This window comes from Cyprinodon variegatus, unplaced genomic scaffold (genome assembly GCF_000732505.1).
Source record: "Cyprinodon variegatus isolate N-32 unplaced genomic scaffold, C_variegatus-1.0 Scaffold727, whole genome shotgun sequence".
Lineage (NCBI taxonomy): Eukaryota > Metazoa > Chordata > Actinopteri > Cyprinodontiformes > Cyprinodontidae > Cyprinodon > Cyprinodon variegatus.
In genome coordinates this window covers 89045-115385 of record NW_015151180.1, presented here as the reverse complement: position 1 = coordinate 115385, position 26341 = coordinate 89045, and the positions used below count along the sequence as shown (strand labels likewise).

General features: G+C 40.0%; 1 protein-coding gene across 2 annotated transcripts in view; it reads right to left on the bottom strand.

Annotated features, from left to right (window-relative positions):
- Window positions 1-3607: 3607 nt before the first annotated feature.
- Window positions 3608-26341, bottom strand: part of LOC107097834 (signal-induced proliferation-associated 1-like protein 1) — a 51478-nt gene continuing 28744 nt past the window's right edge. The window contains exons 2-21 of one of the 2 annotated variants that reach the window (XM_015395145.1): window positions 21569-23270; window positions 19539-19669; window positions 18479-18667; window positions 18127-18301; window positions 17337-17440; window positions 16923-17080; window positions 10535-11114; window positions 10026-10300; window positions 9689-9940; window positions 9438-9581; window positions 9201-9349; window positions 9025-9107; window positions 7636-8054; window positions 6937-7155; window positions 6467-6629; window positions 5843-6044; window positions 5525-5677; window positions 5031-5148; window positions 4730-4808; window positions 3608-4623 (exon numbers count right to left, since the gene is read on the bottom strand). In XM_015395145.1, coding sequence (XP_015250631.1) covers window positions 4480-4623; window positions 4730-4808; window positions 5031-5148; window positions 5525-5677; window positions 5843-6044; window positions 6467-6629; window positions 6937-7155; window positions 7636-8054; window positions 9025-9107; window positions 9201-9349; window positions 9438-9581; window positions 9689-9940; window positions 10026-10300; window positions 10535-11114; window positions 16923-17080; window positions 17337-17440; window positions 18127-18301; window positions 18479-18667; window positions 19539-19669; window positions 21569-23060 — 5229 coding nt within the window. In that variant the 5' untranslated portion in view covers window positions 23061-23270 and the 3' untranslated portion in view covers window positions 3608-4479. The remainder of the gene's footprint in view (window positions 4624-4729; window positions 4809-5030; window positions 5149-5524; window positions 5678-5842; window positions 6045-6466; window positions 6630-6936; window positions 7156-7635; window positions 8055-9024; window positions 9108-9200; window positions 9350-9437; window positions 9582-9688; window positions 9941-10025; window positions 10301-10534; window positions 11115-16922; window positions 17081-17336; window positions 17441-18126; window positions 18302-18478; window positions 18668-19538; window positions 19670-21568; window positions 23271-26341) is intronic. The other variant, XM_015395144.1, reaches the window with a different exon arrangement.

The following is a 26341-nucleotide window of genomic DNA, read 5'->3' as shown; positions in this document are numbered from 1 at the left end:
TCTCCTCCACAGGCCTTTTGCAGAATTATCTTTTATTTAGCTTCACCCATCTTTCAACTGTAACCAGTTTTCTCATCGCCTGTCCCTGCTGAAGAAAAGCCTCCCCACACCATGGGTCTGCCACCTCCATGTTTCACCATCTTACCTGTTCAGGTATATGAGCAGCATCTTTCACTACACATACAATTCTGCATGTTGGGAACAGGCTTCAACATTGCTTCTGTCTGAAAGAATTGATCACCAGGTAGAGAAAATCACTTCTGTAAAGGACAGATCTGAGAAATGCAAAAATAGCCATTTTCACGTTGACATGTTCTCCTACCTGAACAATGGATCATTGAAGTTCCTCCAGTGTTAACCTGAGGCTCCTAAGGTAAGACTGGAGCAAAATAAACATAAAATACATCCATCACAGACACATAAAATGGAGAGAGAAAATTTCAGGAAAATAGAAACAATAAAAAAATAAAGCAAAACAGTCTATGAAATTGGCTGCTGGTTTGTTTGATTTTTAGCACCTGCGTTCATGGGGAAGATTGCTTTCATAGTTTTGGGAAAGAAACTGTGTGAGTCTAGTTGGTTTTGATGTATTGTTTTTCAGCTGGAGTGGGACAGATATGCTAGGTGTGCTGGATCTGTAATGCAGGCCCTTTTTTAGGCTGATGCACTATAAACAGAGGCCGTATTCAATAGACGGCATCCCATAAGCCAATGTGCTGGCCTCGCCACCCCTGTTGCATTTTTAGGACCTGAAATGCTACATAAGTTCTTGTAACATGAATGTAAAAGTTGGAAGATGTACCCTACTTCACTTAAGCTTCTTGTAAAAAAAATCAGGAGTCTTTTAAAGATGATATTCTTCAGTGTATAAATCTTGAAAAAAAATCAAGAGAAATCCCTAATTTTCTCTTGAACATAATTGTGAATAGGGGGACATAAACCTAAATTAAACAGACAGCTGGCAGGGATCACATTACTTCTTTCACAATCAATGAGGTCTTGTTTATGCTGGATCTATTGGTTTATAAAATTTAACCGATCCGTCCAGGTTTTCCTCTGTGAGGAAAAATCCCCTGTTCAATCACAGTGGAAAAACAGCAGCTCTGTGTTAATCACCACACAACAGCAGGCCGCCACCTCCTGACAGCTTTCACATTACTTGTTAAGCCACATTAAATGACCGCAGCATCATCACATGCTCCTATTGGAACAAACACAAAGTGTTAACCTGTTTCATCAAACTGCTGCTTCAAAGGACCACTCATCATTCAGGGTGTAATTCAACAAAATATCTTTACTAGATAGAAACTTTTTTTTTTATACACATCACAGCTCAATGGAAAAAGAATCACATGCTGTCACACATGTTAAGAATGAAGGCAAAGGGGTGATCTGCTCCGTCAGGGACCTCAGGCTCTTCTGAGTCCACCAGATGAGTGTCGTTCATTTCCCTCCTGCATAACCCTCCACTCCTCCTCTGCTACTCGGTTAAGCAGAATTACATGAAAAATAAATGTATAAAATAAGACTAAAGGTGCAAATTTTTGATGAATAATAAACTCTGCTTATATACAGTTGCACAGTGTCTGAGTACAAAAGGAAGCGGCTACAGAATAAGGTTTAAATAAGGGCTTTGATCATCCACAGACCAAATGTTGTATTAGGATTTCAAACAGGTTTATACAGAAACCTGAAGCTGGAATTTAGGGGATTTACACAATACCTTACTATGTAATCATACATGAACAAGTACCGATTTAATATACTCTTAAGAGTCGGACTGAGGCCTTTTCACATGCTATGAAAGGACAGGGTCAGATTCATGTAGCGAGTTACATGTTGAAATATCCACTGCAGCAGGCGAGGTGACAACATGTTATATGTCAAAAAGCATTCAAATTATTAACATCTGGAACAAGGATTTTTTTTGTTTACAGATGAACATTTTCTCATAGGAAAATCAAACAGCTCATACTCCTTGGGGCAACATTGTTTTAAATAAATATATGTTTATATTATTACATCACAGAAGGGTGTGAGAAAAATAAAGATCAGCTTCACATATTTACAGTCATATGATTTGTATATTTGTGTCTTTATGGCACCCGTTGTGTGTTTGTACAATATATATATCTTTATGGTTGCCACCATTTTCACTTTAAACATGCATCAATTAACCTGCAGTTTGCTTACACAGACTGGCTCTTCACCTTACAGTCCTCAATCTGTGCTAATATCAAGGCTCTGTCTATTTATGTCTACGTAGCCATCAAAAATAACTTTAGGATTTTTATTTTGGTTTGTCTTATAAAAATAAATGATGTTGGGAAACAGTAACAAAAGTACTTATGATTTTTTTTTTTTTTATAAAACTGTTCATCTGGAGCAACATAGAAGGATTTTCTTATTTAGCTCTACTGTTGTCAATTTGTTCAATTTTATCTTGGTGAGCTAAAAAAGCCACCATGTTGGTCAAAAGTTAGTCTGAGTATCTTTTATTTTCTTTACTTGTGTATTTATTTGCATGCTTCTCTTTGCCTTTAATGTTGCTTCTGGTACTCCTGAATTTCCACACTGTGGGACAATAAATGACGTTTCTATTCTATTAATAATTAGCTCTTACTTAGGTGTTTAATCTGATCGAAAAACAAATGACACCTTTGCTAAATTCTCAAAGCAAGAATTCAAATTTAAAGTGTTTTTTTTTCTAATGAATAAAAGGCTTAAAATATACATTCTAAAAAATATGAAGTTAAATGTATTTTAGCTGCAGAAAAATTAAACCCTTTTTGAAGCCATTGAAGATCTTCCAGTATGATTTAAGCTGCATATTTGACCACTCATTTCATCAGAAAATGTTAAGTTTATGACTTTAGTGACTATTTTTTATCTTTTAACAGAAGTGAGGTCAGGGGAACTGCAGATGCCTAACATCACTCAGGTTTTTACTTTTGGAAAAAAATTAGTTTTTTTGTGTGTTTGTTTCAGAAAACACCCAATTGTATGGTGCTACAATTTCAAATTAATGAATAAATACAAAATCAATCTTCACTATGTCTTATACATCAGTATAAGTGGCTGTTAAACAATCCCCTATCATGCTGTTGACCCATATTGAGGGTTTGTAGATATATTGGTTTTTTAAGCTCCAACTTCACTCTTCTAAACGTTTTTCTAGTAATTTTATCCATAGATCTCATCTTTCATAAAAACCTCCAGAAGGCCTCTGACTTTCCCACATGGGCAGCTGTAAGCTTCAGTCAAACTTAAAGGTAAAGTGGAGGATTTTCTTTTTCCCAGGTGGATCATCTTAATAAGTGGTCCTCCTAATTATCAATCATTTTGGTCATATGTTTACATAAGGCCGTCCTACGTGCTCGTCCCCTTTTTCACTTACCGTTGGGGAGTCTGACATAGTAGAAAAATGTCAAATCTTCTTTTGGAGTAAGCTTGTATGAGCAATGCAAACAGCACATTTCAAACAGAGCGTGCATGAGGAGAAATGGGCTCTCACACACATTTAATAGGTGTTCTCTCTCGGAAGTGGCTACAGTGTTGTTCATGTGCATTTTTTTTTTTTTTAAGTGGAAAGTCTTTTAAAATATTTGCAAAAATCCTCAACTATACCTTTAAGAAGTAGATTTTTAAAGTCCTTCTCTTTTGATTGGCACCCTCTCATTCCATGTTGATGGTAAGCTAGCTACACTATGGCAATGACAATGTGTCATTAAAAAGTGAAGCGTTTGGCAAAGTGGTTGAAACAAGTTCATCATCAAATGTTTCTTTTCAAAGTTTTCAGGAAACCAACCAGTTTTAAAATTTCTGAAAGAAAGGAAATGGTCAAACATGTAGAATTATGCAAGAAGCTGGTTGGTGGCTTTTAAAAGCAAGTAGCTGCTCTTCAACCTGCCATGGGGCGTTTAAATAAATATAGATATAAATGTATAGACTTAAATCTTTTTGTATATATAAAGAGGGCTAGATTTGATTATTTGATTAAAGGAAACATGCTTTCCATTCAAATGTGTGAACTTTCTGTTTTTAAGATTTATAGGAGTTTTTTGTTGCATAATTATTCCATCCTGGAAAGAGAACGGTCCAAAAGGATCCATTCCTTGATGAGGGAATGTAAACTTCTGACTGGCTCCGTTAGTGGGACCAGATGCTTTAAATCCCTTTAAGTTAGTTTCAACATTTCCCTCTGTAACATGCAAGGATGCCATCAAAGCATTACATAATTGTATGTACTCCCAAAGAAGGGAGTGCATGCTGATAAAATCTAAAACTGTTCATTTTCTCTGTCCTCCTTTAAGTCTTCCTTTGTTTTTGCAAATGATGATTATTTTCCACAGATCCACAAAGCTAAAGTACGATGGCATGGGAAGCAATGTTGGAGCTGGTTTGATAAGGAGAAAAGCTTTAAAATCAGCTTCAGTAGTGGTTATCGTCCCAGTGGAGAGCAGCCGACATCTGCAGGCATCAGTTCATGTCGATGGTGTTGAAGACCCACTCTGTGAACTTCTTGAGCTTGGCTGAGGCGCTGTAGGATTCCTCCAGGAGACGTTGGTTGTCCTCTCGCAGGCTTTGGATCTGAACTTGTAATGAAGCCTTGGCATCCTTCTCCTAATATTGCAAAAAATATTAAATATATCAAATTGTTTTATATAAAACAATTCCATTTTCTTCCATTCCACAGTCAACACAGAAAGAATGATGCACTCTAGCTCACCTTCTTCAAATCCTCCTGTAGGACTTTCACCATGGACTCTAACTGGCTCAATTTACCCATTAAGCATGCGGGAATCTCTCTGTAAAACAGGAAAAGCCATTAATTTATAACCCAATCCTCTAACTGATGATTTTAAAGATTAGTGTCCAGTCAGCCAGAAAAGGGAAATAATTGCTTCCATTAGCTGCATGTGTCTGACGGGAATGAAGATCTCTGGATCTTCCATAATGACAACAGCATTGCTGGAAATGAAGGAAATAAAACAAACATTGATGTCTTGTCATATCCTGAGTCCTCTTACCCTGGCAGGGGCGATCTCTGAGGAGCTGCCTGAGGCTCGGCCTGCTGGGGGCTGGCAGCTGATGTGCTTTCAGCAGTGGAGCTCTCCTCCTGGGCAGCTAGATAAACCAGTCTCTGCTCTGAATAACACAACAATGTGAAGTTAGAACTGAAGAAATGAGGAAAACAGAGTAATGCTGCCCTCATCTGGTAGAAGTGCAGGTGACAGTTAAAATTGAGAAAAACACTGTTTTCTAGATTGTAATTTCCTTTGGTCAATTTTTAAAGTAAAATAAAACAAAAACAAACCGGACCATGATTTTAGGGCACACATATTTTACTTTAGTCAGACATTAAATGGGGATAAATGACCTGGAAATATTTATTTTTGTCATAAGTTTGGAATAAAGTATTTAATAAACATAATCAATCCCCATATTTTAGTAGATTTTTTCTTGAAATACATTAAAATCAAATAAATGTGCTGAAGTCAGTTAATAGTTTTTGTAAACTAACCCTCAAAAGCCTTTGCAGCATCCACCAGATCTGCCCAGTCCAGTGGGCCATCAGCTCCGGTGTCAGGTAGGGGCATGAGTGCAGGATCTTGCAGCTCCTGCTTCCTCTTCCTCTCCTGCTCCAGCTCTGAGCTCTCTGGGGCGGTCAAATCTCCTGGGGGGGGCAGGATAAATAACGAACATTAAAACCCTATGGATTCCACCATTACTTTATGAGTGTGATGCTAAGTTCCCCACATGTTCCTTCAGAAAACCAAATCTACATCATAAAAAAATATATCTGTTCCTTTCAGTATTGCAATGAAATGAAAAGAATCACCGAGTGATTTGTGTGAGGCTCGTCGACTGGAGCCGTGTCGCGCAGTAGGTGAGCGCGGGATGGTGGAGCAGGTGAAGAGGAGGTCAGTGGATGCGTCACACTGTCCACTGGAGGTAGACTCCCTTTGCCCGCTGTAAATACTCTCATCTGAAAGTGTCCTCTGAAGGGAGCGCCGGCTGGGAGGAGGGCCAGGGAATGACGGCTTCAGAGAAACATAGAAGAGATTAATAATGGAAGGTTAACATATATATATGTAAATTACTCTCACTTTGATCCAATTTTAAAAATGAATCAAGGCCTTAATATGAGTGTCAACCAATGTTAGTCATTTTTTAAACATCCCACCTGTGGAACTTCTCTGATTATCACTGATGCACATCAATTTGAGGTAGTTTTGATAAAAGAGGCCAATTAATTTAGCTTTAAGTTTTTTTTATTTTCAATTTGATTATTTTTTAAGTATTTTTCAAGGCTTGTAACCTGTGAATCTAAGAGTTCCATTTCTATTGTGTTGATGTAATTCTGCCATTTTATCAATCATAAACTAACAGGAGGCCAAGTAAATTAGAAATCATAGGGAGTAAAAAAGGTAGCACAAGAATTCAAAAACTGGATTTTTGTTACCTTCTCTTCATTTGTTTTAGGTGGTGGGCTGTCAAGAGTAATCAGCTTCTTCAGGTCTTCTTCCAGGCTGGATTTGGCAGTCTGCCGCTGGGGGGACTGGGCGCCACGGAGATTGGCCCTGAGCTGAGGCTGACCACCCAACAGACCGTCACTCTGGTGACGCCTGGAGACCGAAGCAAAACTCGGTTTTAGTTGGAATAAAATCTTATTAACCCATTTAAATAGAAAAAAAAGGAGGGTTCTAGAAGAAACATACAGAACGAACACGAGCTGCCAACAAGTAAAGAAGGTGAATACAGCCTTAACATCCCAGAAAAGGTTTTCCTAATGATCATATTAACAGAAGCCAATAACTTTAGGCAAGCCTCAAGGGGGCGTTGTTCACTTGCATTTTTTAAGCCTACTTTGTTAAATGCTCCATCATATTCAAAGATCTATAGAAAAAAATATATATACTTTTTCTGGCTTACTTGCGAGTGTTGCTAAAATCCACAGAGTTCACAGTTCCTCCAGGCTTCTTCCAGCCAATCAGGTACTTAGAAGTTGCTCCTTGGCGAGGATAGAAGCTCTTGGTTCCTGAGGCCTGAGCATTCTGGGATGTGGGGGACAGGTCGGATGTTTCGCTCTGTGGTGACGATGCGCTGCAGTCCTGTCCCATCGGGCTTCCTGAGTGACCGGAGCTGATTGTGCTGTAGCATTGAAAGGTGGGATTATTTTATCATCATCATTTTACTGCTGCTTGGATCAGTTAGTCTTGATAAATACCATAAAAGATCAAACTCTTTAGATTTTGGTGACAATAAATCAACTGCTGCTTAGTTCCAATGTTTTATAATTGCACCTTAACATATAGACAGCAGTGGAAAATTAAATCAGGGTTAGAAACAGGACACCACTCTCTTTTATTCTTCACTTTAATTTTCTTCTGTTGTGTTATAATAACACAGCTGTAGCATTGATGTGAGCTGGGGTTGAGTTAAAAAATATTTTTTCTTGATTCAAAAGAAGAGAACTTTAGAGATGAGAGAGTAGTGCTGAGCTCCAACAGATAACAAGGCATATACATACTTCCACCTCTCTGCTCTTATGTGAAAGCATAAACTATAAGGAAATAGTCTAATTAAAAAGTTAAAAATGCACATGCTGAAAAAAAGAAAACAGCAGCCCACCTGGAGTGGGATGCTGCATCGTTTGGACTGTAGGAGGTGCCATCAGGAACCACTGTAAAGCAAATTGGGCTCTTCCCTGGTCTCTCACTGCCTCCTGCAGGAACAAGAGAGTCTGGTGTTGGAGGCGACGTGCTGGACGCTCTCTCACAGCTTCCTGCCTCATCCTGCCATGGAACTTTTTCCTTGGATCTGAAGGCACCAGTAGAGGAGGCTGTGCTGCTCTGGGTGGCGGTAAAAGAGCTGGCGTCTATCCCGCTGTCTGTGGATGTGCCCTGAAGGTATCCGTTGATCTCCAGGTCGCTTCGCGCTCCGGATCTGGAGCCGACTTCGTACCACTTCTCATCGCTTTGTGCTGAGCTGGAGGCATTACTGGAAAGAGTGTTGCTGCTCGAGTGGCTGGATGAATATGGAGCTTCAGCCTGTTTTACAGAGAAGGAAAACCTTCAGTTAGGTAAAGGAGTGAACTATTTAGATTTTTTTTTTCTGCCGAAATCCATTTTATTTCTCCCCAGAATGGTGATTAACACTACTATTTATATGTGACCTCCATCTGAGCAGGCTGATTCCTGAAGCGACCAGGAGAAGGTAAAGGTCACAAAGCAGTGCCCTCATTACACTGCAATGATGGGACCAGACAGAATCATGACCACAAATAAGGAAGGGAAGAAAAAACGGCTTAACTTTTTTACAGCAGCCATTCCTAAATCCCATCAGGGATGAAGCTGCTGAGAGCCGACTCTGCCTTAGCAATGACCATTTACGCTTCAGATCCTATGAAATCTAATAGATATGCATCTGATTTAGTACCACATATGAAAAAGCTTAAATTGGATTTTTTTGGAAGGTGAAAAGATCCATTGTTTTTTTTGTAGACCTAAACATGCAAAGATGAGGGAAACCTGTTAAAGTTTAAAAATAACTTAAGATTGAGGCAGAGATTAAGCATGACGGAGGCTGTGTTCATACAGCCAGGATTTCAATCAAAGCATTGCCATTTATTAGAAAGCCAAGAGTTAGATTTAAAGTCCTTCACTTTCAAGATTAATGGACAACAATATCAGCTGCCAAGATGTTGACAAGCTGGTAAAGAGATCCCACCAAATGTCTGAAGCTGTAATTACTCTGAATGGTGGTTCTGTAAAGCATCAACACATAAGTTCTGAATACAGCTGTAAACAACAGTCTCCAAGATTTAAATTAAGAGCTTTGCTTAACTGTAATGTTAATATAACAAACAATTTTCACAACGATATACCTCTCTTTGGTCTATCACACATGATCTCTATAAAATTCACTGAGATTTATGTTTGAGACATTAAAAAAGTTAAATAGTTGCAACACATTTTGTAAGGTTTCTTTACATTCTGCCTTAAAATAGCTGCTGCTGACCTTAATGTTTTTGTTTGGTGACTGGCGGCTGCTGTGATCTGATGGCTGGAGCCGAGGAATCACAATCTTAGAAACTACAGTATCTAAAAAAAAAAAGAAAAAAACAGAAGTTCATCAACAATTAAACTCTTAAAAACATTCATGGTTTTTATTCCTAATCTTTGAATTTTGCTAACCTGAGCTGGTTTTGTCTCCCAGTCTGTTTGCTGCGTCGCCGTCCACAGGTCTGGACCATCCGACAGCAGAACACACTTTGGCTCCATTGACACCATCACCGCCCCCCTGCCGCACCGACGTTACAGGTGATTGGCTGTTGTTATTAAACCTGCACAGGACCAACAGAAGGACCATTTGACTCACAGTGTAGGCAACTTGCAAACTAAAAAGACGTTGGCGCAGGAAATGGACTTTACCCATCAGGCATAGGCTTCTGCCTCCAGTGGTTTGAACTCATGGTGTCTGTGTAGGAGAGGTTGGAGGGGGAGTTTGTGCTGTGCAACGTACGACCCATCACAATGGAGCAGGCCAGAGCATAGTTGTCATTTCCTGGGGAAAATCTGTGAGCACACATATGGATGTCATTAAGGACATATTCAGCAACCAGACAGAAAAGAATGCAGTGCATCTCATGTACTGCATAAAAGATTTATATTCATCCTGTGACCTTTTCGGGTGGAGAGGTCGACCGTCGCTTGACACGCTGCGAGGGATAGCTGCGTTGTTGCGCTCACTGAAGTCTGAGGCCGGCGCCTTGATCAAGGTTCCCCCTGAGGCGACAGCACGAGGGCTGGATGAGCTGCGCGGCCATTTGCTGTTGTTGTTGGTCGGCCGGAAGGGGAACTTTAACTCATAGGGCATGCCCTCTTTATGATTTTTATAGTCCACAAGAGGCATGTGGTAGATTTCAGAGCAGCCTCTGTTAGGGAACGAAGCAACACTTCAAAATAATGTTTAATAAATAAAATCACAAAAAAATTAAATGAAATAATCATCTTCTCTACCTGCGTGGGGTGGAGTCCTCGTGTGGTGGAATGATGACCACCTTGACCGTGAGAGAGGTTCTGAGCAGGTCAATCATCTGCTCATGCGACAGTGAGGCCACAGAAACCTTGCAGATCTCTACCAGCCGGCTGCCCTGCCTCAGCCCAGCATCCCAGGCGAACCCGTAGGGCTCCACTTCAGCTACGATGCCCTCGAAGTTAACATGAAAGCCCAGCTGACCTAAAGCGTTCCTTCGCAACGTCATTTCTGTGGTCTGACTGCCTTTCGTCAGCAGCTACGAAGGAGAGAGTGAAGGAGGGCGTTATCTTGGACACACAGAGATACCAGGGACAGACTAACTAAAGGAAAGATAATGCTGTACTTAAACAAGTTTTTCTCAGTTGACTAAAATGAAACACCATGTCCATGTCCTCACGGGCAGGTTGTGATGCTAGCTTAGCTTAGCGCATATCTTTGCATGTATATTTGCGTATATTATATATATGAATAAGTGTCATCAGTCACTGACCTCTAGTCTTTTCACAACCTCACCGAAGTCCTCAGTGTTGTTGTTGATGGATCGAAGTGATACGCTCTCTCCACGCTCGTAGTAGATCTTCAGAGAGGCGGGGCTCCCTGTCGACCAACCAATAATGTCGCGTGTGGCACAGTTAAAGACGACTGCTTTGGCCTCCTGGTCCAGCAGGATGATGAAGTCGTTAGAAATGGCCAAAAGGCATTCCCGTTCAGCACCCGCTACCTGATCTTCGGCGTGAACCTGCCAGGTTATGGCCCCGAGACTGCGTAGCTCCGCCCCGCTGTATGGACGCACTTTCTCCCGACGCTTGTGAGCCAGAGAGATGAAGGGGAACTTCCCCGTGGGCTCCACGGGCGTGGTGGTCACATGGCGCTCTGCCAAGTCTCGCAGGTATTCTTGCCGCGTGCGCGTCGCCATGGCACCAAACTTTTCTGACTTGTGGGCGGCGTTTTCAGCGTTAATGACTTTGGCCAGCAAGAAATCCCGGAAGACAGTGGACTTGGGGAAGGTAACTCCCTTTGGGATCGGTGGACCAAAGGAGGGGACGTCCTGGGAACGGGTTACGGCAACGCTGCAATGGCAGAATCAGAGAAGACAGAGAGGACATTTTGCTTAAACTTTTAAAACAAAATGTTGTTTCTACCATTAAAATGTAGCATTTAGATGTATATGAAATAATAGTAACACATATATGAAGTTTACAAAAGAAAAGCAAAGAATGAAACATTTTAATAAGAAATGTTTGGTTTGTTAACATTTAAATTCAGTAATGATTGCAGCATATAATATTTATTAAACTAAAGCCACTCGGGGTGAAAACTGCTTAACGGTTTATTTTTGGCACTAGTGGCCAAATTTTGAAAGCACAAGGACAGGAAATGGGTTTGAGAGAGAAGGGAAGATGTACCGCTGAGGTCAAAAGGCCAGGACTGAAACCAGAAATGGCTGCATCAAGGTGCATGCTTAATTCTTGGACCACTTCAGCTCCCCTCACTATCAACTACATAAAATGGAGTTTACCTTACACTGTCCCAACATATAACCTCAGGTAGGGATTGCTGCAAAGCCTCAATGCAATGATGCATCCCCTGCTGCTACTTCCTAGTCTGGGACAGGGGATTGCTTTAGATTTTATAACTCACTGCAATTGGCAGTGTAAATTATTAATTTACACTGTCAATTAACAATTAGTTAATTATTTCTGTATAAATACAATTAAAACTGTTTTTTGAAACATTTTAAAATAATATTTGTTTTGAATAGATACTGCATAAACTTTTTTTTAAACTAATTTATTTAATCAGTTACCTCTAAACTAAATCCAGAGCAAGTAATCACAGACAGAAGTGATAACTTAGTAAGCTGAGGTAGTCAGTGTCTAATTAAATTTTTTCCACTGAGACCGAAAGGCCAGGACACAGTAGAAGTAGAGAGGCTTGAACTTAGTATTCAAAAGATCCACATCTTTGCAGGGTATTCTATTGATAGGGCAACCAAATCCTGCAATTTGTAAGGCAAGAAAAAAAAACATTGTTAAAGGAAAGTTCTAAGAAAGAGTGTAGAGGAAACAGGAAAAATGGAAGAGGTTTGATGATGAGACTGGAAAAAAAAACAACTACTCATCTTAATTTCCAAGTTTGATGTGAGGGGAAAGTAATGCTGTTCATCACTTTGTACAATACTCTCTAATGGTGAAACATGTCAGGATCAGCATCATGCTCTTGGGATCCTTTTCAGCAGAAGGATTGGAAAGCTGGTTGGATTTGATGGGAACTAAATATACAGCATATCAGAAATAAAACCTCAAAGAAGTTGAAAAGGATCTGAGGCTGGGATGATGGTTCACTTCCCAGCAGGAGAAAAATGACATGAAACAATGAAACTGTTCACATTAAAACATAACGTGTTGGAATTACTAAGCCAATTCCAAGAGGGGAATCTACAGCAAGGCTTATGAATTGACATTCACAGCTAATTTCTTGCAACATTTTTCTGCTACTTTGCAAAAAGGAACGGGCAGACTGGTCCATTTCTAGAGAACTATAATTGAGACCCGGTTTGTACAAAAACGTATTGATAGAGCATTTTATAGCAGCGAACTGACAGCAAACAAAAAACATACTTTACAATTTTTTAAATACATAAAGAAAATGTTTTTCTTCTATTTTGTGTTGATCAACCACATTAAATTCTGATTAAAACATTGATGTGATAAATTATACTGCTGCACATTGTGCGATGCGGGAACATGTCGGTGTCCTATTAAGAATCGTTGCCTTTGACCTATTTAATTAATACAAAGAAGGGTGTTGGATTCTTTCAAAGCTCTTCTTCTCCTGTTACCCTCCGCTGTTCCAGTTTCTACAATGGAGTTAAATTGCTTTAAATTAGTGAGCAGAGGCTTGCAACATTCCCTGAGAAAAAAAAACCTTGGCACAAATTCAGTAAAAGGAGGGTTTATTCTCAATAATATGTTTTGAAAATCTAGGAGTTTCAGCTTACATGTTTTAACCCTTTAAAACAAATGACACTGATGTAAAGTAAGCGATTTTCTACACATTCAAAAGCTTGCAAACAGCAAAAAAGCTAACAAGTGATAAATATCAACACACTGTGACTGATAAGCTGATGTGACAATCCTGTCAAGACTCGATCCAGCCCATTAAACTGATCACACATCCGATGCCTAGAGCAGAAATGTTGTACACCACGGCTTACTGCCCTTGACGTATGAAACTATGCATTCAAACTCAGATGACAAGCCAGCTCTCAGAGCTGTCACCGTGCTACGCTCCATGTCATCATGGTATGTAGAATGAGCACAGCGGTTGGATTTTGCGAGCACAAACAACCTACATTTTCCAAACAAAGGTCTGGTTATGCAATCCTGCTCGCTGGCCTCGTGTGACATTGAGGCAGTGGTTGAAAGCAGCGGATTAGCACCGTGCTGGCCTTAGGCCACTTACTCCTAATGCGTGGTACTGGCTCAATATGACCGAAGCATTACCCAAATCTCAGCAGTGAACAACAGTAGACTATTAATAACTGCATGACTCAACTAATCATAACATACTGCTCACTGAAAGAGAAAGGAAAACACCCTGCAAAAACGAGTGAATAAAATTTAAACAATTATTTTCCTTCTGATACAATATTTGCAATCGAGTGCTTATGACGCACGTACAACACGATAAGCTGATAGCTTGGGATGCAAATGGAGCAATAGCACCGTGTAAGCCATGCCGTTACTTTTAATATTTAATGCTTTAGTAATAGAGTTTCAGAAAGTTCTAAAACATTCAAGAAATTTTAAGATTATTAGATGCATACAATAAAAAAAAAATAAAAAACTTCCACGGGTTCATTTTCAATGAGCCACTTCTTTCACAGCACAATGATTTATTGTAAAACTACTAACTTTTAGACAGAAAGTTAGGTAAAAGCACCAATTTGGCACATTTGCAAACATTTTGTAGCAATATAATGTATGTTTAATTTACTTAAAGTAGTAAACTTTAACTATAAACTAAACAATTATTGAGAGAAAAAGGGGGGAGTTGTGGGTCCCTGAGCAAAACTCTCATGCCCCCACAATGGAAGCCGACTGCTTCCAAAGGGGACGGGTCAAATGCAGAGAATGAATTTCCCCATTGTGGGACAATAAAGAGATTTACATAAGATAAAAAAAATAAAGAATTAAAATACTGCTCATATCTCTAATGTGTTCTGTTATTTAATGACAGTACCATACACTTTATTCCCCTCCATTATGGTTCTCGTGGTTTTCTGGACATGTTTACTCTCATAAGGTGGAAGCAGTTTTTTGCTGCTTGTGTATTTTGCCAAAATGGTGCAAAACGAATTCCTAAAGTTTAAAGGAGTGGACTGTACATTCTCCAAAAAGAGGAAGAACTACACAAAAATGTCACAGGCAGTCATAATGGCTTAAATTCTTGTGCCCCAGGATAAATAGATAAAGCCAATTTAAGACTCTTTTTAGGAATAGGATAGAACCAATAGAATTCGAACCATCTGGCCTTTTCATGACCAATGGCAATTTCCAGGTTTTATTGAGTTCTGATTGTCCAATTCTAACCATCTGTGTTTGGCATTTTCTTCCTCTAAAAACCTTGATCAAAAACAAAAATTAATGTTGCAAATTCTCCTTAGCAGAGGTAACAAAATTAAGCCCAACAGAATCCCCGATTAGAAATGCAGCAATCAAGCTTTTTCTGTCTTGATAGTTTGAGTCCAACAGAAAATGAAAACAAGACAAGAAACAATCAAAGTAATTTGTTGGTTGACGCATTTATGGAAAAAAAGAGGTATGGGTTCTTAGGTTAGAGAAGAAAAACAATTCTTTACCTGGTTGGCTGTTCAGAGCCAAATAATGAAAAATAGACTGATGCATTAAAATTAATTTCTAATCAATAACTCACCTCCTCCGTCAATGGTAATGTATCATTCTCCACTGGTTATGGCCAATACCCTAAAAGTCTTATTCAGTCAGATTCTGTGCCCTTAAATATTCAGCAAGTTTCAGGTAAGCCTGCAGTCCAGTTCTTTTGGTTGGAATCAGTGAATATGATCCAAGCAAAGACTCAGAGTTACATCCCAAGTGATTCAGGCAGATGACAAAGGTTAACAGTATTACTGATGCCAGGTGGAGTCTCTGGGTGGTCCCTTCAGGATTCTGAATGTTGTGTCCTTATAAAACATGCAGGGTAACATTAAATTGGACATAGTTTGAAAGTAAAAGATGCCCACTCAGATGAAAGGAAACAGATATGCACTGATCCATGGAATACCATGCCTGGAAAAAAAGGGTAAAAGAAAATCCTGAACTTGATGTTGGTGTGAGAAATGAAGACAATCCTGACCCGTCCGCACCGGAGGAGAACCCTGTGGGATCTGAGGAAATTCTGCTCTGCACGCTCCTCTTTACTCACATCCATGGGCCACTGAAGAAAGCACTTCAAGTGCAGGGCACTAACTCCTTCAGACCACTTCGGCTCATGCAGCCCAGGGGCAAAGTGGCAGCCAGTGAAGGGGGGGGAAGGGGAGAGAGACTGTATTGTACCAGTGTGTGAAGAGTGAGCCTTCAAGTAAATTAGTGCAGGAAAGTGTGTATCTGTGTGTTCTGTGTGCAAGTGAGCATGAGGAGGCGGTAAAATGGAGAAACGGGGCTACATGAGTAATGGATCTCGACTACGTGTGCATAATATCTGTGCATACTACGAGATGCCTTTGAGTTGGTGATAACAGCAAAGAGTTGGTCTATCATCATCATCATCATCATTGTCATCATCACTAGGCCAAGAATAAGCCAGAAGAAGAGAACAAACATTGATTCGACACCTACAGCAGAAATAAAGTCTTTGTTCGTAACCAAATGTGCATGGATGTATATATAGCTGAAGCAGCTCACAATCCGTGAAAACGAAGAGGGGGTTATGAAAAAAGGCTTTCAAGTTTGATATGTGCCTTGCAGTCAGAGCTTTTCTCTTAAAGCTACCGCATATACCTGCATAGAAAAAAAAAACTGTTACTACCACTGAGAGAAATGGGCATCATAAAAAGGAGATCAGTCAGCTCTTTTGGCGAGACCGACTGAATTAAAACTGAAAATAAATTAAAAAAAAAATCTAGCTTCTGTTGTAAAGCAAGACCAATTCATTTGGAAACCAATGTTTTAAGGTGTGGCGACATAGCAGCTACATAGGGTCTAGTGTGAAAACTCCAAAGTCAGTAAAAATCAGGTCATCTGCTACTGTTGGTTTAATCAAGTCTAAAGTCTGTGACCAGGATACTTCAGAGCGCCTTATGCTTATCTCTCATGATAAGCTTTATAGGGCTGCTGATTTCATTTTCCGGCAAGACTTGGCATCTGCCCATATTGGTACCTAAACCTAGTTCAATGTCCATGATGTTACTGTGCTTAATTGACCAGTCATCAAACATTGTAACATCGTGCTTACCTGACCTGAACCCCACAGGGAATCTATGAGGTGTTGCCAAGAGGAAGAATAGAGTCAACAGATCCAACAAAGCAGATGACCTAGAGGCTGCTGTTAAAGCAATCTGTGCTTCCTTTGCTTCTCAGCATAGATAAAAGCTGATCGCCTCCATGCCACACTAGTGATTTATTTATGAAAAAGGAGGCCTAGCTATTAAGTCATGTAACAGTTATCTGTAAAATACATGGGCAGTTATTACAAGCCGTTAGCCATAATTAAAATACAGCTGTGTGATAATATATCTTCAGATTATTTTTTGTTTTATTTCTCACTTTTCCTGTTTAAAACACATTGATGTTTTTATTGTATTCTGATTGGCTGAGTGGAGCCTCTACCCCTGATAATCTGACATCAGGACCCACCTGTAGCATGTGCCGTCAGAGCAGGGGTTGTGCACTCGGACGATGATGAAGACATGCTGAAAGTGAGACCGAATGGTTCTGGGAGTGAAAGGGTGAGCTCCCGGTTCCTGGAACACAATGGTCACAATGTCGTTCCCAATGTGCCGCTTCCTGAGCAGCTGGAAGAACAACAAGGATTGTTCAGAGAAAAAAATTATTTTGAAACTTTATGGTAAATGAAAACATACTTAGTTGTCAAATACATGTTTTTCTTTGCATTTGCATATTTCTTTAAATTAAAGCTTAATGAGGGTGTGATTTCAGAGCAGTTGTCCTGCTAAATTCCTGTGGTAGTGCACTTTTGTTTTAAAAGAGAAAAGTTGCTCAATACTGACAGAAACTTTTCCCCACACACAGATCTGGTTCTCTGTTTACCTGTTGCTTGTTGTTGGGTGTGTAAGGCAGCATTGTGGAAACATGAAACATGATCTCGTAGTCCTTATAGGAAGTGAAGAGGGAGTGAGTGCCAGTTGAATCCGCTGCAGGAGGAGAAGAAACTCAGAATTGAAAACCAGTATAACACCACCCTATTCATATGTTCTTTCTTGCTTTCTGTACACAACAGGATGTACTTTCATCACAGCCCAGACATGTGGACAATAGCGAGCTGTGAATAAACAGCAATCGGTCAAAATTGATGTTCATTTAAGGAAAATTAACCTCTTTAATTATGTATCCTGTTCATTGTGTTCAATCAACAGTAAGAAAGAAGGAAACTATAAACCTTCTCAGTTTAATCTAAAGCCAAAATGACCTACCGGTATACTGAATTGCAGAGAATTATTTCTATACAATATATTCTATACAATATAGAATAATTTCTATACAACTTCAAACTTTTAATAAGAATAGACTGCCCTGCAACTGTATTCATATCCCTCAACAATTTTGGCTCTTTGTTAAATCTTCCTGTTAAATATTGCTATGCTATGTGGCAGACCAACACATAGGGATGAAAACCTATCAAGAGGAACAGAAAGTACATTTTCTTTGCTTTAATTCCAATCCAAGAAAACATAGCAAAGCATTGCAAATGAAGGAGCAATGCATGGCTTCTACTGCTTCAAAAAAACAAAAACAGAATACAGATATCAGCCAATAATATTGACAGGCCAATGTGTCAGTCTTTCTCTAAAACAAGCATGCCGAGTGTGTGTCTAATTACTCTTGGTGTCCAGCTGGGCTCTGTACTTGGTAAAACCCTTAAGGCGGATTTTCTCCCCCAGCAGCTGGAGGAATTCCTCGAAGGCAGGACCAGCGTTCTCGTTGTTGTACATTTCCTCCTCTGTGCTTTGTCCAGCTCGGCAGTACATCACACCAACCTTCACGTGAAAACTTAGCTGCAGACAAGAAAATGATTCTCACACAAGTTTCCTACAGATTTTTGAATATAGAGAAAAATAAAACTTAGCTGTTCCTGTGAAGGAAGGAAGGAAGGAAGGAAGGAAGGAAGGAAGGAAGGAAGGAAGGAAGGAAGGAAGGAAGGAATATTTTCTATTCTTGTGTAATCATCCTACCCCTTGTTCATCCAGCTTCATCAGCTGCTCTGTGACTTTGGGAGTATTGAAGGCCAGTCTGAGGCAGGACAGATCCAGTTCTGGGAGAAGGTACTCCAATACGTCTTTGATGGGCAGACCTCGGCTGGTACCATGTTTGGAGGTAGAAGGCACTGCATCCTCCAGAATAGACCCTCTAAGAGTCGTTAACTAAACATACAGAGGTGAGGGATAAAGACTTTAACAACAATAGACAAGTAAGGAAATTCAGGCATAAACCATTTGAGAAGAACATAATGAAAGTTGGGGGGGGGGCAGACTTGTCCAAATATTTTGTAACACAAAGTATGCATTGTGCTGAGCTCCTGGGACTGAACTCAATCACCCAGCTATCTTAGCAGCTGGAACAGATGGGCACACCTTCTTTCCTGCAAGTCAGAAGCTGTGCTGGTGCTTACAATGAGCCAGTGTTTTAATGTTTGGATGAGGGAGTGGGGGTGCTACTTCAGTCAAACTTGTAAGTTTAAATCAAATGCACCTGTCATAGCTAGATCTAAGCACACAACACTAACAAGTAAATGCTTCTGTGTCTTGGAAGGTCTGCTATCATATCCTATAAACCAAATTTGAAACCAAATTTCCTAAGATAAAAAATATAGTAGAATAAAACTAAACTAAACTTAAAGATTTTAGTTTAATTGGATTTTGCAGGTTTTTACAAGCTGGTTTTTACTGACAGACCTTTGTTGCTATGGGCAACTATACTTCCTGATGTTTATTCAAACATTGCTAATATTGAGCCAACAGCTGAATAGCTTGGAGCAAGGTTACATAATATTGATTTAAAAAAGTGTTGCGACATTTACATTTAGTTGCTTTTCATTATGGAGCATGTGAAAAGAAGAAAAAAAAGCTTGACGTGAATAAATCATTTATGGGTTAAATGTGAGGCACAACGACAAACAATTTACCAAGTCAATCCCAAAATAAATAAAAAAACAGAAAATTAAAAGCCAACATCAGTCACACTGCTTTACGCAGTTAAAATAAAATAAAGTGCAAGATAGCAGCCATGTCTGACCTCGCTTGTTCTGAAGATAATTCGATAGTTGTACTGTTGGCCTCGCTCTTTTTCCTCGTCCAGCTTCTCTCTGCGCAGGCTCACAGCAACTGGACCCAGAGCCTCGTCTATGCCAAAATAGTTCCAGTGCTCTGAGATGTAGACAAAAAAAACAGTTTCCAAACAGGGCATTTTAAAACCTGAGCATTAGTTTGTAGATCATAAAATATTTACAGTTGTAGCAGGAGTTTTATGCACCCATCATCAGCAACAAACAAACTTGGATGGCTTTCTAGAAATAATTTGAGCTCTTTTGGATTTTGTTTTTGTAACAAGTCCATTTCAGATCATTGGGACACGCAATTGTGTTCAGAAAATTACCTTTTAATGAGTGGTGATCCGTGGTGAATTAGAAAATTCCAAGTTAGTCATCTTACAGTATTTCTTTTATTTAGTGCAGGGTACCGGTAAAAGCGAGAACCAAAACAAACCCTCACCGTGATTATACTGTAGCTGCTGGTTGTTATTTATTTTAAACATTTTAAAAGTTCTTTTCAAGGATGAAACAATGGTTCAAATATTGTTAACCATTTCATCTGATCATTAAACATTTTGCAAAAAGAGTTTTGATCTTTAATAAAAGCTGTAGGTTTTAGAGCAGCCATTTCTTCCTTAAAGTCGTAGGGAAATCATATTTGAAAGTCAAATCATTCTGGCTTAAACATGTATATAAATGTACTCTATATTTATTTATTAACGTTACCATTGAGTTCCGTCCCAGTGTTCACGGGGATGGATGTCTGTGTCTTCGGCAGGCGTAGAGCTAACAGAACTGGCAGCGTTGTGAGGCAAGGGCTCAAACATGTACGGCTGTAAGCCTTCTACACAAAACCAAGCTTCAGCCGCCCTGGCGTCCTCTTCTAAATAAAAAGTGTATGATGTAGGAGACTCATCCACGACCTCCGACACAAAACTCTCCTCCTCTTGCATGTTTCCGCTGTCCATAGCGTTCCTTGACAGTGTCGTTTCTAAATCACCAGATTAGTGCTACTTGGTCCCAATGTAATTTCCTATTGGGAACCTACTAGCACTAAGTTGCTAACTGGTTAGCAATTTAGTGCTACTTGGTCCCAATGGAATTTCCCATTGGGAACCTACTAGCACTAAGTTGCTAACTGGTTAGCAACGATGCTTTGAAGAAACCGACCACAACCAGACTTGCTTGTGAACCTTCCGCCCTCTTAATAAACAACCAATCACATTCATTTTATTCACTCGTGTAAAGTCCTGCACCACTCTGGAGAATTCGGAAAATGCAATGGTTGGAACAGCCGTTTCCCTATGACTTGAAACAGAACCTTCCAATTTTAAGTTGATGCAAACCCACGTTGGATTAGTCAGGCCAACATGTCCTGATTTATCATGGCTTTGAGGCTTGGTTGTTTCTCTGCTGGTAATTTAACATCTAACACATTTATTTCCATTCAAGGTTAACTGGTTGAGGTTTTTAGTTAAAACTCATAAAATTCCGTAATCAAAGATGATTCCAAACACATCTACAAGTTTTAAAGATTTCTATGTAAGGGTTTTATACCTCATAGCATTTTCATTATATTGCATTGAGCATATTCCAAAAGTTCTGTTTCACTAACAACCAAAAACTTCTGCCGGTATGCTAAAAAAAAATTTTATTCACCACAAATGAACAATTAGGAAGTTGAAAACTACACCTGTTCAAACAAGTTGGGGATCTTTAAAAACAAAACTTAGGAATTAATAAAAGGCTTGTATTAGACTTTCTAAAAAGCAATGAAGGCTGCGGGATTCCCTGCACATGCTAAGAGGTGTTTATTAGGTACGTGGAAGTATATTTTTCTAGCATAGAACGAGAGAAAAGTCACTTCACAATAGAAAATGTGCACTCTATTTTTGCTTTAAAAAAATGTATAATGAATATTTTTCTCCTAAAACAGAAAAAAGGTTAAATGCAACAATTAAAGCACAGTGATCTGATGTGCAGGCTTCTGATCTGGATTTTAAATGCATCTTACCTTTAAGGTAGAAAAACTTTCTATAATAGTATGCTCCCAGGTCCAAGTGTTCCACGATGTACTGTTTGCCCTTTTCGCTCACTGTGCTGGGCCCCTCCTTTGGTCCCTCGAGAACAGCGACTCCAGCATTAGTGCAGTGTGTGCTCAAAGATGTTTCATATAAATGACCATCTCCAGTCAGGCTCCCTGAGCTACTGCTTCCAGCTCCACCACCCACAGTACACTGATAACCTGTCCTTACTAGCCCACCTGCTCCCAGGCGGCGCCATCCAATCCCATCAGTTCCAATCTCATTGCGAAAGCAGGGGCAGCTCAGCAGCATTTCGTTGCTCTGCTCGTCTCCTGCGTCCAAGCCTGGGCTGTCTCTGGAGCTCAGCTCCTCCTGGCTGCCGCTGGGGGAGCTGTAAGGCAGGCTGTGGGTGGATGAGAGAGTGGAGGTAGCAGAGGCTACGGCAGCGGCGGATGCTCCAGTGGTTGTGTTTTTCCTTTTCCCTGCGGTTTGTCGAAGCTGAGTGATTTCATTGAGGTCGAAAAGGATGCTCTGAACATCATAGTGGGCAAAGCCTTTCTGACACACCCATGGTTTTAGAGAAGGGGCTGCATCCTCCATGCGACTGTCCTCCACATCAGAACCAGCTCTTGAGGAGTCTAATTCACCTCGCACATTCTTAAGCTTCCGGAATATAGACTCCCCTCCTGTTTCGGATTTCGTGCGTCTTTTTGGAGGCTTGTCTCTGTCTCTGGGCTTTAGCAGATGTCCGTCTGTGACGTCTTCCTGAAGCTCTTGAAGTTTGATCCCGACGTTTAGAATATCCTCCAAGTTCTCCGGAGCAGGGCTACGCTGATCAACTTTGTCCTCTTGATAACCCTTCAGCATTTCAAAAAAGCTGTCCTTAGCTATTCCATGTTGATCTATTGACGACGTGCTGCCATATTCCCGATGAAGAGGGGACCACTTAGCTGTAGCTTGTGGAGCCCAGTCATCCCCGCTGTCTCCACTGCCTTCCATCTCACTGATGGCCATATCGCTGTTGCTACGCTGACGGGAGCGTCTCTGTCGTGGGTTTTTGTGTGCAGGACCTCTGTAATCTCCTGGGGCCAGGTAACGGCTGTCAGGGCTGTAGCTGTTAGGTGAAGCGTGGGTCCGGCTCTTCAGTGTGTTGTGGATGTTACGAAGCATAGAGGAGTCCTGAGGGCTCAAAACAGAACCTAACTTAATGTGACTTTTAATAATGGAGGGAACAACAGCACCCCCGTCAGCTGACGAGTGCCACTGATGGCCCGGCATGTCTTTTCTCGGGGGCCAATCAGCCACCCGAGCCCGGACGCCCATTTTAGGCATCCCTGTGCTCACACTGGAATGGTAGTTGTCTGTGCGGGCTGGCAAAGCCCCTCCATTAACTGGTCGAAGATGCCCGGTATAAAACTCATTAGTGGCAGGGATGGAGCCCCCAGCCGTGCACTCCATCGGCGGGCGCTTCAGGCTGGTCATGACACCAGTGCCAAAGGCTTAAAGGCACTTAGCAGATGGGCATGGTTGCTTCTTGGACTTGATGCTCCTCACTGACCTCATGAGTAAATTTGATTGTTGGGATCAACAAGTGAGGAAGCAGGAGAGCTCCTCAGCATTCAGGCTTGCATAATGCCTCCTTGGCTGCACCAGTACTGTGGTTTGGCATGTTTCCACTTAAAAAGTGGAAGCCTGAAAAGAAAAAAAATACATACATTAGGATTGGGCAGGAATATCCACAAGAGAAAATAACCGAATACCTGAATGTAGATTTATGGTGGCTTAAAAGCCTCCTCTGCTAACAATAAATTAAGTTAAAGATGTTAAAAACTTGATTTAAATATTTTTTTATCACCTATGATTTCTCAATTTAAATGTTCTTTACCAAAGTTACATCCATGTAAACACATAAAAGCATTCAAAATGTGGTCATGAATGGATATAAAATAAATGTTGATTTTTGGGCAAAATGAAAATCTTTCAAAATTACTGTTTAGAACAATCCTGCAAAAATGTCTTTAACATGATAAAGTATTTTACAAGAGGATTTCGGAAATAATGTTAGACTACCCTTATTTTCCCTTATCAGAGGTTTCCATCATGCCAAGGAACATAAAGATAAATTGGTGATGTTCAGGATCACAGGAATTTTTTTTAAAGATTTTCTAACAAAGTGAGATAAGGATATTTGGTGGAACAAGCAGTTCTCCTCTAAACCAGAGGGTGGCAGGAGTGACTATTGACAGCCTTAGCATCGGACTCAAAAAGTCTGGAGGACTCAAAAACACAAGTAAAGGGAAGGTTATTGTTTTTTCTAAAACACAAAACAAAAAGGTTTTAATGCAGGTATCCCCAAAGTTGGTCCTTGCCCCTTGCCTGCTTTAGTGCATTTGCAACTAATGTTTTAATGCCTTTGCAAAAGTGATAATGCTTATTTTGTTTTTTTGTTTTTGTTTTTTGGTCCTGATAAAAAAAAAGATGTTATTACAATGTAGGAGAAAAAGGATAGAAAAAAATAAGCAAACAATATAAAATTGTGATGTACATGTATATTCAGTGATTTGGCTTAATGCCTTTTGGAAGCAATGATGTTTGATATTTAATTGAGAGCATCTCAGTATGGACATCCTAACAGATTCTTGAGTGAATTTAGAACTGCACTTTTACTAGGCCATTTTATATGTTCTAAACCAAGGTTTCTTAACCCTGGTCCTCAGGGCACACTCTCCAACATGTTTTAGGTGTTTCCCTGCCTCCACACACCTGACCTGAATGAAAAGGTAATTAAGAGGTTTTGCAACATTTGAGGCCTGTCGGGGAGGAAATGCAATTATTTGAATCACTTGTGCTTGAGTAGAGAAATGGCTAAAACATTAAGGACAGTAGGCCCTGAAGACCAGGGTTAAGAACACCTGATCTAAACCACTATGCTTCAGCTCCTTCTCTATGTTTATGGGTTGTTGCCTGTCAGAAGGTGAGTCACTGAAGAACTTCATTCCAACAGAATGATGCTGGTTGGATGGATGGGATTTTATTTAGGGTTATAAGAGTACAAGAACACAAATGCACTCAAAACTTTATGTAAAAACAAGCCTTATTTTCAATTCATAAGTTGATTTGATTCATCACTTAAAAGCCAAATACAACACATTTTAAATAAATTTACAGCTTAGAAAAATTCAAGTCTTATAAATAATTCTGAAAGTCTTATATATATTCCCTTACAGAACTTTGGTCAGACAGGCAGTAGATGTCCAAGTCTATCTGCTTGTGGCTTGTTTTTTCTCATCTTAATTGGTTTGCTAAATGGCAGTTAAGATCAAACGGCCCCACCTACACCAAAAAGCACAGTCTCTCTTAAAAGTCACCTGAAAATGGGCAGCAATCCTCTGCCTGACAAATCGGCCAATTAGGCCCTGATACACGGAAGGAGATTAAATCGCTTCCCTTACTCTAACCTGCCAGGCTATGTCTATGATCACATTAACCATCAGCGGTAAGTGCACTGTGAAAGCCCTCAGCTCAGACACCTTCATACTCCATCACAACATTAGGATCCACTGTATGTTCACAGTCTGTAGGATCCTTAGATTTCATTATAAGCAGAACTTAGAAAGACTCATCTTTCTCAAGTGAAAAAAAGTCTAGACTGTGCCTGAGAAGAATTGGAGAGGACATTTGGGATATGGGTCAAGTGCTCCCTAGAAATCAGTTTGTTTGATGTATCAACATCAATTTACAAGTCAAGTGAAGGGAGCATGAGCAGAATATCAAAGCTCTGCTGTGCAGACGACTTTTTATAAATACCTCAGGGAAAGCATCACCAGCAGACCGATATCAAATGTTACCTGATATAGTAAATACCCTTTAGCTCACTAGGTTTTCTTTTTATCCTTGTCTATTGTTACCTGCTGAATTTATCAATATAAAACCCAGTCTGTCCCATCCCCATTGCAGTTGAACTGAAACAAAAGCTTAGCAGAAACTGGAGCCCAAAATGTTGCAAAGATATGCAGTCTTCAGAAAACTCCAAGCAAATGTTTGGGCTAAACCGATGTGGAAAAGCTCACATTAGCTCTATGCATCCTGAGATACTGACAGCTTACAGAGCTATTAATAAACCCTCAGGCTCCTTTACTTATCAGCTAAAACTGAACAGCCTAGCAAGGTCAGCATCAGTCATAAAAGCAGCTGAGAGGTCCATGGTAACTCTGCAGGAGTTACAAAGATCCACAGCTTGGCCTGGATCATGTCAACGATATAAATGTCCTTTAGTGAAGACTAAATGAGATGGCCAGTGTCAAAAAAAACATTAAAAACAAAATGAACCAACAAATGTCTAATGATGAGATCCAAATCAAACCTCTACTGGACAGTGATGTTAGCATCATCCTGTGGGGTCAATAGGGAAGCAGGGTTGAGTTGATGGAAAACTGATTAGAGCTAAATAAAGAGCAATCCTGTAAGAGGCTCCCAAAGTACTGAGAATGGAGACAATTTAATATCAGTGTCCAGCAGGAAGATAATCACAATTCAATTGAAGCTCCTGCGTCAAGAAACGAAAAAACTAAACAAAAACTAAAACAATGTTTACATTAGGGCTGCAACTAACGATTATTTTAAAAATCGATGAATCGGCCGATTATTTTTTCGATTAATCGATGAATCGGACAAAAAATTTTATTTATTCCAAAATAAACATTTTAGACAGAACAAACAAGCACACAAGTACAGGTTGCTCATTAACTGCACTGGTGCAATAT